Below are 18,649 nucleotides of genomic sequence, written 5' to 3'. Positions count from 1 at the left end.
CACATCCCCCCCCCCTAATAAACTCTCTCCCAAACCCTTTCTATTTACATTTCTAAATGCTGTGCGCCAGGTCTATAGAGGCGCACCATGCGCCCTCTCCTGGGCGCACTAGGCATTATAGTAAATAAAGAAATACGCTGCTCTACCAGCGTATTTCTTTAGTAAATGACAAAACGGCTTTTACTCCTGCCTTTGCTCCATGAATTAATGGAGCAAAGGCTTGGTAAATCAGCCCCAAGATGTTGCAGATTGGTTTATTTTAATGGCTGTATGCCAGGACTCCCATGAGAAGGTTTGGGAGAGATTTTTTTCCCACTTGAGCACATTAATACTCTTTATATCAATGGAAAATAAAAACTGTAAAATTATAAAAAAAAAGGATATACCTTTAGCATTATGATCTCTGTTAGAGGAAAAAAATGTATTCTAAATTTCTACAGGGATTGATGGTTCATCTTCAGGATCAAAATTTTTAAGTCGTCTTACTAATTTTGGGCCAGATCCACAACCAGCGGGCGCAACGTAACTTTTGTGATTTAAGTTACACCGCCGTAAATTACACAAGTTAGTGCCCGATCCACAAAGCACTTACCTGGAAATTTGCAGCGGTGTAACTTAAATCCGAGTCCCATTTAAATTAGGCGCGCTCCCGCGCCGGACGTACTGCGCATGCTCCCGACGCTATTTTCCCGACGTGCTTTGCGTTACGTTACGTTGCGCTGAGTTTTGTGAATCGCGACGGGTAAAAAAGAGATGCGGCGGGAAAAACATTTTTTTAAAAATAAATTTGACAGCGACGCGGGAAAGACAGGTATACTTTTACATGATGTACTAAATTTACACTTTGTAAAAGTAGCCCTATCTTTGCGACGGCAAACTAACACTTACGGAGACTTAACGAAGGGAAAAAGCTTTGTGGACTTCCGTAAGTGCTAATTTGCATACCCGACGCTGGATTTCAACGAGAAATGCCCCCAGCGGCGGCCGCGGTACTGCATCCTAAGATCCGACAGTGTAAGTCCATTACACCTGTCAGATCTTAGGACTAGCTATGCGTAACTGATTCTATGAATCAGCCGCATAGTTAGAAACAGGGATACGACGGCGTATCAGCAGATACGCCGTCGTATCCCTTTTGTGGATCTGGCCCTTTGGGCCCTTTGGCCCGAGTGGAGGTAACACTAACACTCTCATAACTCTCATAACACTAACCTGCATACACCATCAGCACTACCACCCATTGCAGTGTCCCCCTCTGTAAATGATTTATAAATATAAATGCTGTAAATACCTAATTTAAGAGCTGAGATTGCGAACACATGACCAGTCAGCTCTCTCCTCTTCCTCACCTCCAGACTGACGTCAGCAGGGGAATCTCAGAGGAGAAAAGGAGAAAGCTGCCTGGTCATGTGATGCAATCTCGGCTGTGAAATTAGGTATTTGCAGAATTTATTTCTATAAATCACACACAGAGGGGGACACTACAATAGGAAGCAATGCAGATGGTGTATACAGGTAAGAGTGGCTTAACCCCCTTAGCGGTAAACCCGAGCGTGACTCGGGGTGGATTTTTAATGCTAAAATCGGTATCCCCGAGTCACGCTCGGGGTGGACGTGCAGAGTGTGCAGCGGCGCGGCTTACCTGCTCGCTGAATCCACAGGCAAGTTACTTACCTTGTCCCTGGATCCAGCGATGCCACCCCGCTGTGTGAGCGAGCGGGTCCTCCTCGCTCGATTCACAGTCTCCCCGTGTGCCGCCGATCTCCGTTCCCTGCGACGTTACGTCGCACGGGAGCGGAGAACGGCGCCAAATTCAAAAAAGTAAACAAACACAATACATACAGTATACTGTAATCTTACAGATTACAGTACTGTATGTAAAAAATACACACCCCCCTTGTCCCTAGTGGTCTGTCCAGTGCCCTACATGTTCTTTTATATAATAAAAACTGTTCTTTCTCCCTGCAAACTGTAGATTGTCCAAAAGTGTCCCTTTATGTCAAAAATGGTTTTAGATCAGCTAGAAAACAGCGATAATAAATTATAATCACTTGCAGAATTGTGCGATAGCGATTTGTGGGGAAATTCGTCATAAAAAAATAAAAGTAATGACAGCGACAATTCTGCAACTGAGCAAATTTCAGTGATTTTGAGTTGATTACATTATTGAATATTTTTTATTATAATTATATTATTATTTTTTATAATTATTTATAATTATTTATTATATTATAATTTATAATTTTGTTTTTAAAAAAAAATCATACCCGGGATGCCTACAAGACTCTTGTTTGGTCAGATTTAAGTGAGTTATTCCTAAGAATTACAGGCCTACAGTATAAAACGCCAAATTTCCTTGCAAAATAATTGTACCGCTTTTGGTACGTAATTCCAGACAGAATCATACCGCCAGGGAGGTTAACAGCCATTTTAAGTTGTACCATGTTGATAAAAGGTTATGAACGAATAAAACTTTTGTTTAAGTGACCAATATATCTTTCACCAATATGGATTTTGGTATTCCAGCAACTTCCAAAAAAAAGAGGGTTAGGTGAAAACTAGGGTTGTTCCGATAGGGTTGTACGGTATCGGGACCGATACTGAGCATTTGCGCAAATACTTGTGCTCGTGCAAATGCTCCCGATGCTTCCCCCTATACTTTATTATTTTTTTCTCCTGAGTGGGGCGGAGAGGGGGCGGGGAGCGGTCGGAGAGGAGACCGAGAGGAGACTGAGGGGGCGGAGAGGAGGCGGGATCGGAAGGCGGAGAGGAGGCGGGATCGGAAGGCGGAGAGGAGGCGGGATCGGAAGGCGGAGAGCAGAGAAGTCCTCGGGTATGTATAACATACCACTAGAGGAGACCTCATGCCGCTGCCGCCGCCTAGTTGTTTGGTGCTCAGGGAACATTACAGCTTTCATTTGAATAGCTGTGTGTTCCCCGCTGTGCGTCATCATAGCCCCCCCCCCTTGTCCGGGCACTTTGATAGACAGACCACCCGTCCCAGGATTGGACGGGTGGTCTGTCTATCAAAGTGCCTGGACAAGGGGGAGGGGCTATGATGACCTGCGGCGTGGAACACCCAGCTATTCAAATGAAAGCTGTAATGTTCCCCGAGCGCCGAACTAGACGGAACTATAGTGATCTCAGCCTGACAGCTCCAGGTTTTTTAATGGCAGTTGCTTCCATTTTGGAATGAGTTGGGATCTAAAAGCAATATGTCTGCATATGACTGCAATTGGGAATGTTTGTTTGCTGAGGACAGACCTCTCAAAATGGGGATTGTCCCCAGTAAACAAGGACAAATGGCAACCAAACTTTGCAATGTGAATATTTCAATAGCTTAGTGATTCTGTGTTCAGTTTGAATATCCAGTCATGTCAAAGGGACACTAAAATATGTTTTTTTTCTTTCACTTTGAAGGGTAATTATTCACTTTGCTCAGAGAACAACCTATTTTTTTTGTAAATCAACCCTATAATTTTTAAATGCTAAAAATAAACATGCCAGATGGGTTTCTTGTAAGATTTATTTTTTGGAAATACAGTAAACGCGATCCAAAGTTTATTTGACAAGTAAAAGTACCTCCTGATGCTTTTAGATATACCATAAGGGGTTTACATAACAATAGTGGAGAAGCTGTGGTTTACGAGGGAGGGGAAGAAATCTTCATGACCTTTAAACTAGCATTTATGAAACCTTTTGCTTTTGTTTTGGATAGAGTAGGGAACGAGCCCCTGCTGTAGAGATTCACCATCTCTATTTGGAAATATTATTAATGGTAAAAAATGGAAATCATTATGTTAAAATCATATCCAATGATAATGTTTGTAACAATTAAATTGATTGCAAAATAATAATAAGGTTAGTAATAAGGATAGAGTATGAAATTTATGTTAGTGACAATAATATTGGCCATTAAGGTAAAATAATAATGATAAAGATGATGAGACCCACACAAAGCTACATTTGGGGGGGGGGGGGGGGGGACACAGACAAATCTGAATTTGGGAGACACAAAGCTGCATTTGGGAGACACAAAGCTGCATTTGGGGGACACACGGCTGCATTTGGGAGACACAAAGCTGCATTTGGGAGACACAAAGCTGCATTTGGGGGACACACGGCTGCATTTGGGAGACACAAAGCTGCATTTGGGGGGAGACATGGCTGCATTTAAAAAAAAGTATCGGTATTCGGTATCGGCGAGTACATGAAAAAAAGTATCGGTACTTGTTGTAAACCCGCATAAAATTTTTTTTTTTTTTTTTACTCCTGCAAAGGAAAAGCCATAATGAGCTAATATGCACCGCATATTAGCTCATTATGAAATACTTACCTCGGAACGAGGTGAGAGGAACTTACCTGGTCCACGCCGAGCGAGATGTCCTCTTGCCTGGCGTGTCTTCCGGGTATCGCCGCTCCAGCGCTGTGATTGGCTGGAGCGGCGAGGTCCGGCGGCTGCCGGTCCTTTAGCCGAGAATCCCCCCTGCGCATGCGCCGCTGCAATCAGCGGCGCATTGCGAGGGGAATATCTCCTAAACTGTACAGGTTTAGGAGATATTCTCCTTACCTACAGGTAAGCCTTATTATAGGCTTACCTGTAGGTAAAAGTCAAAAAAAGAGTTTACAACCACTTTAAAAAAGTGGTATCGGGACAACCCTAGGAAAAACTGATAACAGATAAAGGTGTCTGTTTATGAAGCAGTGAACAGCGGTGATCCCAGGGATCACCACCGATCACAGCCCATAAACAGTTTATGAAACAGAGATAATCGGGGGGGAGAAGTGTTTGAACTTGTTCTCCTGCCAATTATCTACACACACAGAGAATCCTCATAGACTGACACAGTAACGGCCAGTTTATGAAGCTGTGATCTGAGAGCTTCACTGGTGATCTGAGTCAGAATTCACATTCCCCGATTCACCATCTCAGAGCTTGTGAAGCGGGGAGTTAGGAGGGAATCCCGGGGGTTCTGAGGAGGAAGGAGGAAGATTTTTAACTTCCTTCTGCCTCGTTCAGACCCCCCAACACTGTAACCATGCCCCCCTGTAATATTTATGAGTATACATATATATACAGTACATACATATATATAATGGCCCGGATTCACATACATAGGCGCATATTTATGCCGCCGTAACGTATCTCATATACGCTACGCCGACGTAGCGCAGAGGGGCAAGCACTGGATTCACAAAGCCAGTGCTGCCAAATCTGCGCTGGGTTTCCTAGGCGTAAGTCGTCGTAAGTGGAAGTGAGCGCCATAAAGATACGAATAACGAACGGCGCATGTGCCGTCCCGTGGACGCATCCCACTGCGCATGCTCAGAATCACATCGGAACTACTCCCTAAGATACGACGGATCACTGCCTACGATGTGAATGTAACCTACGCCTAGTCATATTCACGTACAACGTAAACGACATAAGATACAACGGCTTGTGTTCCCTGGTCCATACCTTTGCATGGGTTGCGCCTCCTATATGGGGAATAACTTTACGCCGGACGTACGACTTACGCAAACCGCGTATATTATGTGCCGGGCGCAAGTACTTTCGTGAACCGACGTATCTCCCTCATTTACATATTTGAATAGGAAATCAATGGGAGCGCCACTTGCGTCCAGCTTAAATATGCGCCCACAATACGCCGGCGTAGGCAAGTTACGTTGCTCGGATGAAGCCTATTTTTAGGCGTATCTCGGTTTGTGGGCACGGCGCATAGATACGACGGCGCATATTTGCACTTACGCGGCGTATCTCGAGATACGTCGGCGTAAGTGCTTTGTGAATCCGGGCCATAGTGTACATGTATATATATATAAAGTGTGTGTATATACATGTATATACAACATGTGTGTGTGTATACATATATATATTATGCAGGGGGACTCGTTATTTTAATGACATTAACCAAGCGGTCTGTCAGTGTAATGAGCTGTGATAATTTATCACTGCTCAATAAACTGACATCTCGGTTTTTCTGTGAATTTCTGGTACTGTAATCTCGTAAAGTCTCACGAGATTCCAGTATCAGGGGCCGTTCTCCACTGTTAGAAGCGTTGGTAGATCGCTTAACTCCTCCAAGGGTGAAGCGATCTTCTCGGCTTTATAAACAGGCACACAGAGGAGAAAAATCTTCACTGTGAATGCTGGAGAACGAAGCAGTGAATAGATTTCACTGCTTCATAAACGGACACCTAAATGAGAAGAGTTGTCGTACAACTCTTGGGTGCAGTAACTTTTGCACTGTAACTAAGGGGCTGTCAAGAAAGGTTTCACCTGCTGGTGGCACTGTTAGATCTTTGGGCTGCAGTACTGATTTCCACCAGCGGATGTCTCCTGGCAGTGTGGAGCTGACATCACCTCCTGCGATCAGGTGTGTGTATATATACCCGGCTGATGATTACACTCACTGCCTTGGTATTGCCCTTAAACCCTGATCTGAACCTGTGATCCTGTACCTGTACCTGTGATCCTGTGAACCTGTACCTTATCCTGATCCTGTCCCTCCTGTGACCCTGTTATCCTGTATCCCTGCCCCACAGCCTGATTCCATCCACCTTCTTCCTGTCCTGTCTTGCTCCTTGCCCCTTCTATTGTTCTTACTTGTTAGTCTATTGTTGTTTGTAGGTCATCGTCTTGTTCTTGTACACAGTTTGGTATTGGAGGTTTGTTTATTTGTATTCACTTTTCTTAATAATCTTTATTATTCACTTTACATGCGTTTGGTTCCCTCTGTTGCAGTCCACACAGTTCTGGTCACACCTGTTACTGACAGGGGGCATGTAAAATGAAATGAGTCAGCAACACACAAAAGATTTAGAGGCTTAAGTGACCCGAAGTATTCATTCTTTTTCACCTGTTACTGACAGATACCAAGGACATCCCTGACCAGAAGTGGCTTCACAGAGGAAACATCCTGGTTCTGTTGGTTTTGCTGAAATGAATTTTGATGAAATTGTTTATTATTCTCTGCTGGCGCCATGATGGTGAATATTGCTGCCAGACATTGAAAGAGTGGACCAGCTACTAGAGAGTATCCGATTAGCTAATTCCCTAGTTGATCAGGGCTATATGCTGTTTGGGGATGTTCAGCCTTTAATCCAAGTGTGTGCAGCGCTAGCCCTGTCCTGCACTCCACTCCGGCAGTGATGACTTTTCTCCCCCTAGTTTTGGCCAAGTTGAGTCTCTGGTATGGTTGTTAGAGGATGACCCAGTTTCCTTCGTTGAGCATTATTCCTCATGTTCTCAGCAGGTGTTGTCAGATTGTATTAATGCAGTGTGGTCCCTGGTTAGACAGGCAGTATGTGAGCCGACTTTTGTTCAGCCTGTACTACAGGCATGGTCAGATCTATTGCACTCAGCCTCAGTCAACTCGCAACAATCCATCCCTGCTATTAGACACCCATCTGCCCAAACGTCTTTCCCCATCACCCACGGCAACCTCAGTCTCAGCCCAATATACTCTGCTTCCAACCAAATATCAATACCCTGTTTCTACCCGCTGTACTTATCCTGCCTTTAATCCATCTGCCTCTTCCCTACTGCCTGCAACAACCCCACAAAAACTTCCCCTAGTCACTGCTCCCTTTTCCTTACTGCATTCCAGCCCTTCTCTTCAACCTGCTACACCCCTTATATACACAGCCCTGTAGTCACCTACAGAACTTCAGTGGCTAAACCAAAGAAGAAACAGAAGTTTTACCCAACCCATACAATCCTGCCATTATCCCAATCTGCCTCCACACCAGCCAATCTGCTCCAGCCTTTTTTCCACACCAGCCGATCCGCTCCAGCCTGCTACCAGGTCCAGTCTGTCTCCATGCCAGCTGATCCTGAAATTGATGACCCACCTAACCCTGCCAACCTTCTGCCTGCTGTCCAGCCCGATGCTTCAGTATTTGCTGCCCAGCCAGATGGCCCAGAGCCTGCTGCCCAGCCAGACGACCCGAAGCCTGCTGTCCAGTCTGATGATCTGATGCATGATGCCCAGTTCGATGTTCCAGTTTCTGATGTCCGGCCTGATGTTCCTGTACCCTCTGTCTGGCCTGATGTTTCAGTACCTCTGGCTGCCATCAGGTCTGCTGACCGGCCTGATGTTCCAGTGCCTGATGTCCGGTCTGATCTGATGCCCGATGTCCGGCTTAAGAATCCAATTCCTGACACTCGACCTGATGTTCCAGTGCCTCTGCCTGCTGTCCAGTCTGCTGCCCAGCCTGATGTTCCAGTGCCCACTGCGCAGTCTTATGTTCCAGTGTCTTCTGTCCAGTTTGATGACCCATTGCCTGATTATCCAGTTCTCAATGCCCGCCCTGATGTTCCAGTACCTGTTGTCCGGTTTGATGATCCAGTTCCTGATGCCCGGCCTGATGTTCCAGTGCCTGCTGTTCGGTCTGATGTTCCAGCACCTGTTCTCCAGTCAGATGATTCGATGCCCTCTGCCCAGCTTGAAGTGCCCACTGCCCAACTTGAAGTGCCCGCTGCCCAGCTTAATGTGCCCGCTGCCCAGCTTGATGTGCCTCCGCCGGTTGTCCGACTTGATACCATGGACTTATTACATGCCCAACTTGATTTGCCTCTGCCCGTTTTCCGGCTTGATGCCATGGACTGTTTACAGTTACAACTAGTTGGAGCGTGCGGAGGTCGCTCCTTTGAGGGGGGGTACTGTCAGGAAAGGTTTCACCTGTTATCCTGTATCCCTGCCCCACAGCCTGATTCCGTCCACCTTCTCCATGTCCTGTCTTGCTCCTTGCCCCATCTGCCGATCTCCTGTGTATCACCCTGGCCTGGCTACGTTTATGATTCCGGTATTCCCCTTCTATTGTTCTTACTTAGTCTATTGTTTGTAGGTCACCGTCTTGTTGTTTTTTGCTGTAGACAGTTTGGTATTGGAGGTTTGTTTATTTGTATTCACTTTTCTTAATAAACTTTATCCTTCACTTTAAATGTGTTTGGTTCCCTCTGTTGCAGTCCACACAGTTCAGGTCACACCTGTTACTGACAAAGGGTATGTAAAATTAAACAAAACGGCAACACATGAAAGCTTCAGAGGCTTAGTGACCCGAAGGATTCATTCTTTTTCAACTGATATCAGGGAACAGGAGTTATCCTTTAGTCAGCCAGGAGTATTGTACCTTTGCTGGTTGATCTTTCCTGTTGGATATTTATCCATGACATTAGCTTCATCTTCAGGTAGAAGACCCCAGGTAAATTGTGTAAGAAGTGTTATTTCTGTCAGTCATTCGTATAGTAGGAAATCCCCATTTATTTATGATCTTGTGATTGTGTAAAATCTTGGTGATGTAGTATAGGTTCCTGTGTGCCATTATGATAGCCTGAGAGAGGTCTGAGAAAAGTACAATAGTCGCATATGGGTCTGGGAGTGGAGGGTTTTGATGAGCAAATTGCATTAATTGTTCTTTAATGTGATAATAGTGAATTCTTGCAATCACGTTATGAGGCAGACTCTCTGATATATGAGAGGGCTTTATTTTTGACATTTTCTGGGATGCCACGGAATTTAATATTATTATGTCTAGCCCTGTCTTCTTGGTCTGTGACCTTTAACTTTAAATCAAACAAACATAAAAACAGCATTACACAACAAAAACACACTACAATAATAAAGTGTGCTTTCTTAAAGTGCATACATATAAGGACAGTCCAAAACAAGCCACAAATGAGTGCTATGTTAGCTCTACGATATGTATAGTGAGCGAATACAAATTATATTTAGATTCCACACTTGAGATGAAAACACGTGAAAAGAGGGGGGTAAAGAGTTCCCCTTTAGATAAGACTCTTACCATAATGTACTAGGTAATGCACATAAACACCAGAACCTTGCTTGGACAATCTCTCTGGATGGTTCCTTTCACATCCTATTAGAGCCAAGAGGGTGGATCACACGCTAATGGGCACCTTCTAAAACAAAAGAAGGAAACTCCATAGCGTAATACCAGTAACATAATTTATTGTAATCACAATAACACCCCCTTTTAGGACTTGCACTTACAAAAACAAAAATATAAACAGGCATATGGTTATTGTAACCACACGGAGATCACAGTGGTGTCTCCTACCACACTGAGCTCAGCTTTCCAGCAATAGTAACAGTGGTGTCCCCGAAAGACATGCTGACGTCAATACTGGTGGTCGTATGGCCCCACTGACTTGTTTCATCATCCACGACATCATCCTCAGATGTCGCCAAAATCGGACCCAGAGGTTGTAGGTACTTTTGTGTCCGATTTTAGTAGCTTGAGCTTCTATCTGCTATTAGAAGCCTCTGAACACAGAGCTCAGTTAGAATGCAGCCATCAAGCTCTGCCGCTGGCCACGCTCCCCCCCATGTACCTTGAATTTTAATAAATGCTAAACTATATGAGCATAATTTTGACTTCCCTTAGCTTCCCGTGAGCTTTTTTTGCACAGTTTCAGTCCCCAGTGGAATCTGATAAGTCACCCAGAGTTCTGGATATGATGTCACCTAACTTCATAACAGCAATTCAAGGCTTGTGATTACTTGTCATCTGTTGAATGCATTGAATGATGAAGGGACACTATGGAGTATGAGCACTGTGGAGCACTTTCTGTTTAAGTGTGTATAATTGATTCTGACAAGCTCTCCGACAAAGGAGATAAAATCAGCTGAAAATTTGTGTCAGGGAGGTTGCTATAAATAGATTAGCAGAGAGCTGATCTTTTCACAGCAAGCTCTGCAAGTATCTTCGTTCCACTGCCTTTGTGGAGTGGGGGTGTATGCCTTTCATCCAATCAGCTGTCACACAGTGTATGCCAAGACTCCCCTCCCACTGCTGAAAGAGGAAGTAAAAATTCTAACATGATGTTCACTTTCTAAAGAATATATAAAGCTGAAGACAGCAGATATAGATGTAAGACTTATGTAGGGAGACTTTTTATATCTCTGTATCATCTGAGGCGGTTCACTTCACTGGGTGTAGGAGAGTGTTTACATCCACTTTAAAACATGGACATTCATTTATCGCTGTCAAGCACTGCACTTTTTTTGAAATTTTATACATTGGGAAATAACTTGCCAAACGGGAGGGTACACATCAAGATACGTTTTAGGCTCCATGCACACATGGATTAAAAATCGCTGCTTCTACAGGAGTTTTGTGTTCTGCACGAACAATCAGCTCAATGCTATCCATGGACATAAGGACGATTAGCTTCACATTACAAATGGTCTCCATTTGCTGCAGACTAGATCTATACTGTATTGTTCTTACATTGCTGATAATATAAAAATGTATGGCGTCTTTAAAAAGTTAGATTTTTAAACTTCAAGATCATTCATATTAACCACTTGACCTCTTTGTTACTTTAACTGACAATTGCGTGTGAAACACTGTACCCAAATACAATTGATGTAATTTTTATCCCAGTGGTAATTGATCACCACTGCATTTAAAATTTTTTGCACTATAAACAAAATAAGCTGACAATTTTGAAAAAAAATATATTTTTTTTATTTTCGGCTATAAAACACATCCAATAAAAAAAAATGTCTTCATAAATTTAAGCCAGTATGTATTCTGCTACATGTTTTTGGTAAAAATAAATCCCAATAAGCGTATATTGATTGGTTTAGGTTATAGCGTCTACAAATCTGGGAAATATTTATTTATTTTTATTTATTTATTTTTATACTAATAATGGCTGCGATTAGCTACTGATGGTTGGACTGTGATATTGCGATGGACAACTGGACAATAACAAACTTTGCAGGAACCAGTGACACTAATTCAGTGATAGGTACTAAAAATATGCACTGTCACCGTACTAATGGCACTGGATGGAAAGGGGTTAAACATCTGGGGCGATCAAAGGGTTAACTGTTTGCCTAGCTAGTGTTTTTGGGAAGAGATGGATCCTAGTCCCTACTTAGCATAGAATGCTTTCCTTCTACCCTGTCAGAACAGTGATCTGCCTTGTTTACATAGGCAGATCCCAATTCTGTGTGTATTACTGATGATCAGCGGGTGCCGGAGGACATTGAGTGCTCGGCACCCACAGATTGGCTTCTGCTGTGAATATTCACAGCAGAAGTGGCCCGGTGGTGGCGGTGTGCACGCCCCCTGCAGGCGGAAGTGCAGAAACACGTATATTTACTTAACAGCACTGGTGAACAGAGTGAACCACAACTGCGGAAGCAAGGAATTCAATGCGATACTCTATGCGACAACTCAGTATTTGGCCCCAGGCGTCACTCCTCGCAACAGGAGTTTGGGGGATATATACATCATCTCTCTGTCACATAAAGAAAGGTGTTGAGCTACTAAGCATTGACAAATTACAGCATGCGACCAGAGCTTAGCGTTTAAAATTAGTTCAAGGACAATATCCCAATACACCACTACATGCAGGTGATTATCAGTAAGGGACCCCAGGCGTCTTTCCTCGTAACAGGAGTTTGGGGGTTCTCTACATCATATCACCTTGGCATGTAGAGATGTATTAAGGCCACTAGGGGCGATGCTATGGAATAACATCAACCCCTAGCATAGAAAAAATAGAGTGAACAAGTTCAAATAATTAGGACGAGGCCTACGAGGATTTGTACTCATGTCGGGCACGTAGTAATAGAAGTTGTAGTAACAACTGTAGCTTGCATATAACAAGTACTTAATTGAGTAGTAGTACTTGTATATGAGAGGCAGTATAGCTCAGGTAGTTATAGTAGCATATTTGAGGTAAATTGGTAGATGTAATACTATTGCTTATGAGAGGCAGTATTGCTCAGGTAATTATAGTAGCATACTTGAGGTATTTATTTGTAGTAGAATATGAGAGGCAGTATAGCTCAGGTAAATATAGTTGTAGACATGAGCTATAATTATAGATGTAGCAATGCACAAATATAAGAGGTGGTATAGCTCAGGTAATTATAGTAGCATACTTGAGGTAACTTGCTATAATGATTTAGAGGTAGCTGTCCCTTTTAGATACTCCTTTGCAGTAAGCTTTAGCACGTTATTATCTCCCAGAAGATATAGTAATATCCACACGGTATTTGTAATAGTACAATAGTAATAGATGAATCACTAGCATTAGATCTTCCTATAGAACTATAAACTTATCTGTTTGTAGATCTCTATGCAGGAGATGGAATGTCCATAGTGTGAGATGTTCATGGCATGAAGGTAGTTCCCAGCAATGCAGTTGTTGTAGGAAGTCTTAGCAGCAAAGAAGTAGTTGTTTCCTGGAGCGATGTTCCGGCAAAGGAAGTAAGGACAGCAGCATGGCTGAGCTGACAGGCTAAGCCTGCCTCTACAGCTGACACTAAGGCTGGCAATAATAGAACCACGCCTGTATCTCCTATGCATATCTTTATAGGAAGGAGATCAGGTGTAGTGCATTGCAGTGAGATTTTGAATAGAGCGCCGTATAAGACGCACTTACGCGTTCCAAGCTGGAACGCATCATGGCGCCAGGCGATGATGTCATCGTGAATGCCCGTATGCGTTCCAGCGCCTGTTTCAAAAAGGACAGCTGGCGAAACAGCGCCTGTTACAATTTACATGATTCTGCCCAGGAGCAAATGGAAAGAGTAGGCTATAAATAATTACAATACAATGTGGAGGTTAATACTGTATATGATTTAAAATTTTGACCATAGATACTCTTTAGCTTGGATAGTAAATGCCAACAAGTTATTGTATTTATGTTTATAGCATGTGTAGAAAATCTTGGCCTTTTATTCATCAGGGTAAAATGTATAAAAAGCATAAATCCAGGCACGTGTGATAGCATTCATTAACATTTAGTAGGCATTCTTGTCCGCTATATTTAGTTAAAATTGAAGACTGGATGCAGTGAGCAAATTTCAGTGTATGCAAATTAGCATTTTAATACAAAATCTTCATTTGCAATGTGTCAAATATGTTCAATGTGCGAAAAGTGTGAATTAAGATAAGGAACAGAAATGACTGTTTCAGGTACCCATAAGTATCAAGGTTCACTAATGCCCTGTACACACGATCGGTTCATCCTATGAAAACGGTCTGATGGATTTTTTCATCAGATATCCGATGAAGCTGACTTTCATCAGTCTTGCCTACACACCATCAGTTAAAAAACCGATCGTGTCAGAACGCGGTGACGTAAAACACAACGACGTGCTGAGAAAAATGAAGTTCAATGCTTCCGAGCATGCGTCAACTTGATTCTGAGCATGCGTTGATTTCTAACCGATGGATTTCCCCACAGACGGTCGTTTTTTCCTATCGGTTTTTTAACCATCTGATAATTTTAAAACAGGTTCTATGTTTTTTCACCGATGGGAAAAAAACTGATGGGGCCCACACACGATCGGTTCGTCTGATGAAAACGGTCCATCAGACCGTTTTTATCAGACGAACCGATCGTGTGTACGCGCCATTACTGAAACTGATGACTTTAACATTAGTCAAAATATAAATGCTGCAATGCTGCTGAGCTGATATCTGGATTTCCTAATGAAATTTTTACTCAAACATCTAGACAGCATAAAATCAGTAAATGATCAGCTGAACAATCATTTATTACTAGTTGAAAAGGTTATTAAAAAAAGCAATGCTTAAATCTACAATCTGAGGTATATTTACTGTAGAAAATGGGGGAGAGTAGGGGCGAAGGGCTAGTAGCTGAAGCTAGACCTGGAGCTACCCACTCAATGGTTTGGGGGGGACTATCACGGTACTGATAAATATGCATAAAACATAATGATATAAAAAAGTTTATTAATATATAAAAATTGCAAAACAAATAATTGTACAATTCATTGATTGGTCAACGTCGACTAGTTTTGCGGGGTTGCCGCTTGGTCAGGACAGCCAATCTATAGAATAATGCAATAAGAATATGTAACAAACATCAGCAATACAGTAATAATTGATAAAAAACATTGATAGTTGCTTACCGAATGAGTCAATTGATAATGCGCGGAACCAGGCGGCCTACGGGGGGTCCCCCCGTGGCGGGCAAGGGGATGGTTGGTCGTGAGAGTCTGGGTGTAAATAAGCAATATAAAATAATGTATGTATATAAGAGAATGTTTAACCCCATAGAATCAGTGGGCTGGGCAGGGCAGGGGCAGGGAAGGGTGTAAGGGGAGGGAAGGGGGAAGGCAGAAAGAGAAAAAGGAAAAAGGGAGGCGGGGAGAGGGAAGAGGAGGAGGGGGAAATAAGAGGGGGGGGAGGGGGGAAGGGAGGGAGAGGGGTATATTTACTGCACCTGTACAATAGTCCATTGGCAGTTACTGCATGCATAACTGTAACAACCTATTATATGTATAATAATTTTTAATTTTTTTTTTTTATAGGAGCACCGTGACAGCTTTAAAAATATCCAATCAAAATTTCAGCGGGAGCTTGGAGAAAATCCTGGTGCTAGGCCTATTACGCATCCACGAACTGGAGCCAAGCCTGTTATACCAGCAAAACCAAATCTTCAGCTTGCAAATGACCGATTTTTCCAGAAGCCAGTACCTAAAGCGATATCTTCTCCAGAATTAGCAAATTCACCCAAGAGTGACCCTTTCAAGACTGCAGGGAATCATCTACAATCACATCAAAGTTTCTCATTTCGAAGTAACTCTTCAAGCCATCAAGAAACATCTTTAAAAAGGCCTTCATTGCCTGTTATTAAACCTTTACCGGTACCAAAGCCATCTGTGAACTTTTCACATTATTCAAATACTGCAAATATTCATGCTAATGCGGTAACAACTAATAAGGCAAAATTTGAAAAGTCCAGCGCCCCAAGGTTAAAAGTTTTGCCAAGTGAAGCTGTTCTGGGGCTCAAGCCAAGGAAACCAGCTCGCCCTCCAATTGTAGACCTGGAGAAATTTACAAGCTCAGACATGGACTCTGGTGGTGATTATGTCACAATGAAAAGTTTTGCAGGTATTTATCAATTAAATATTACATTCATGGGAGTAATAGGGTCTGCCCTAGTACTTTTACTACAAATTAGTCATTGAACCACAATTGCAAACAAACAGATTATAATTTTTTATTACAAATGAATACATGCATGTAGTTTTTTTCCAAATTATAAATTATTGCTTGTAATCCTGAATTGCATGATTTTCCATAAGATTAACCTGAAATATTCAAGCAAATAAAAATGTATTGGTTGCATCTGCAGTGGAGATATTGGCCCGGATTCAGATAGAGATACGCCGTCGTATCTCCGAGTTCCGACGGTCGGATCTATGCGGCTGATTCATAGAATAGGTTTCCGCATAGATCTCCCTAAGATCCAACAGGTGTAAGTGACTTACACCGTCGGATCTTAGGCTGCAATCTCCCGCTGGCCGCTATGTGGCGTTTCGTTTTTTGTACGCGACGAATATGCAAATGAGGAGTTCCGCCGATTCAGAAACGAACGCCCGCCCGTCGCTTTTTTTTTTTTACGTCGCTTGCGTTCGGCTTTTTCCGGCGTATAGTTACCCCTGCTATGTGAGGGGTATCCTATGTTAAGTATGGCCATCGTTCCCGCGCCAAGTTTTAAATTTTTAGGTTGTTTGCGTAAGTCGATTCAGAATACGGCCGGACGCAAGTTACGCTCACGTCGAAACCAATGACATCCTAGCGACGTTATTTGGAGCAATGCACGCTCAGAAATTTAGCCGGTGGCGCATGCGCAGTTAAATCGGCGCGGGGCGCGCCTGATTTAAATAGTACACCCCCCCTAGCTGCGGAATTTGAATTCCGCCGGGGGATTTACGATACGCCGCCGCAAGTTTTGAGGTAAGTGCTTTCTGAATACAGCACTAGCCTCAAAAACTTGCACCGGCGGATCGTAAATTAGATAGATTACACGGATCTAAAGATCCGCTAATCTATCTGAATCTACCCCACTGTCCCAAAAAAGCTAATAATTGTAGCCCATATAAAGAAAATTATGTTTTTTTTATATTGCTGTGGTCAGTGAGTTATAAAACTGTTTACAAATCTAAGTATAAGACTGAGCCTAAGTCCTCTTTCACACTTATACGATTTGTAGCACAATTTTGGACGGCAAAATCGTATGACAAGTCATTCTTCATGATTTTCAATGACTACCATTCATACTGGCACAACTTTAGGTCATGCCGACTTCAAAGTAGTTCCTGCATTACTTTTTTTCTGAAGTCGGATCAAAGTCGAATTCCGTATTAGCAGATCCGACTTTGGCATGCGACTTGTACACGACTTGTGCATGAAGGGGAACTCCACGCCAATTTTTTTTTTTTTAAACAGCATTTGTTCCCCCTTCATGAGCATACCGGGCCCTTTAGTCTGGTATGGATTTTAAGGGGAACCCCCACGCTGAAAAAACAGAATTATCCATACCAGACCCTTATCCGAGCACCAGCCCGGTCGGTCAGGAAAGGGGATGGGGACGAGCACCCCCCCCCCTCATGAGCCGTACCAGGCCGCATGCCCTCAACATGGGGGGGTGGTTGCTTTGGGGAAGGGGGCACTGATGAGGACAAGGGCCCCTTCCCTTACAACCCTGGCCGTTGGTTGTCAGGGTCTGCAGGTGGGGGGCTTATCGGAATCTGGGAGCCCCCTTTAATAAGGGGGCCCCCAGATCCCGCCCCCACACCCTATGTGAATGAGTATGTGGGTAAAATCTTTTATGAGTCAGCTCCGAGGGTCTTTTTCCGACTTCTCCGCTCTCCGGGGGTCTTCTTCTGACTTCGGGGGTCTTCTCCGCTCTTCTTCTCTGCTCTCCGCGCTCCCCGGTTCTTCTCCGGCTCTCCGGTGCCTTCTTAGGGGCTGGCCGCCACTATGTTCTTTGAAGTTATTTTACTAGCGGTGGCCAGCCCGGTCTTCCTTGTCAGCTTCTTCCCTCTTCTTTTCTTCCGATGTTGACTCAACGCTCCCTCCCCCTGTAATGCCGGGTGTGCGGTGAGCAACGTTTTATATAGGCCTCTTATGACGTCACAGTCCCAGCATGCTCCGGGTGGTGACGACATAAGGGGGCGGGGTAATTATGTCGTCACCACCGGGAGAGCAGAAGAAGAGAGCGGAGAAGACACCCAAAGTCAGAAGAAGCCCCCCCGGAGAGCGGAGAAGTCGGAATAATAAATGATTTTAAAAACCTGTGTAGTGTGTTTATTTATTTGACACTTTTCCTCCAGGTGAATGGGTAGGGGTACAATGTACCCCCATACTCATTCACATAGGATGGGGGGCCGGGATCTGGGGTCCCCTTATTAAAGGGGGCTCCCAGATTCCGATAAGGCCCCCGTCCGCAGACCCCGACAACCAACGGCCAGGATTGTCGGGAAGGGGCCCTTGTCCTTGTCAACATGGGGGTAAGGTGCTTTGGGGTGGGGGAGGTGCAGTCCCCCCCCCCGCCCGCTCGTCCCCACCCCCTTTCCTGACTGGTGCTTGTATAAGGGTCTGGTGTGGATTTTGGGGGGGACCCCCACACCATTTTTTTGGCGTGGGGGTTCCCCTTAAAATCCTTACCAGACCGAAGGGCCCGGTATGCTCATGAAGGGGGAACCCATGCCGTTTTTTTCTTTCAAAAAAATTGGCGTGGAATTCCCCCTAATTATTGGGGGATCAAAGTCGCGTCCCTGCCCATTGAAGTCGTACTTCAAGTTGTGGGGCAAAGTCAGATCCACAGTCGTATGACTGT

General features: G+C 43.9%; 1 protein-coding gene across 1 annotated transcript in view; it reads left to right on the top strand.

The window, feature by feature from the left end:
* LOC120911917 (FYN-binding protein 1-like) overlaps window positions 1–18,649 on the top strand; it is a 274,505-nt gene that overhangs the window by 91,431 nt on the left and 164,425 nt on the right. The window contains exon 2 of the mRNA XM_040322563.1: window positions 15,333–15,915. Coding sequence (XP_040178497.1) covers window positions 15,333–15,915 — 583 coding nt within the window. The remainder of the gene's footprint in view (window positions 1–15,332; window positions 15,916–18,649) is intronic.

The sequence above is a fragment of the Rana temporaria genome, chromosome 1 (assembly GCF_905171775.1).
Source record: "Rana temporaria chromosome 1, aRanTem1.1, whole genome shotgun sequence".
In the NCBI taxonomy this organism is placed as follows: Eukaryota; Metazoa; Chordata; class Amphibia; order Anura; family Ranidae; genus Rana; species Rana temporaria.
The sequence above is the reverse complement of the archived record's forward strand: the minus strand, read 5'-3'. Positions and strand labels throughout refer to the sequence as shown.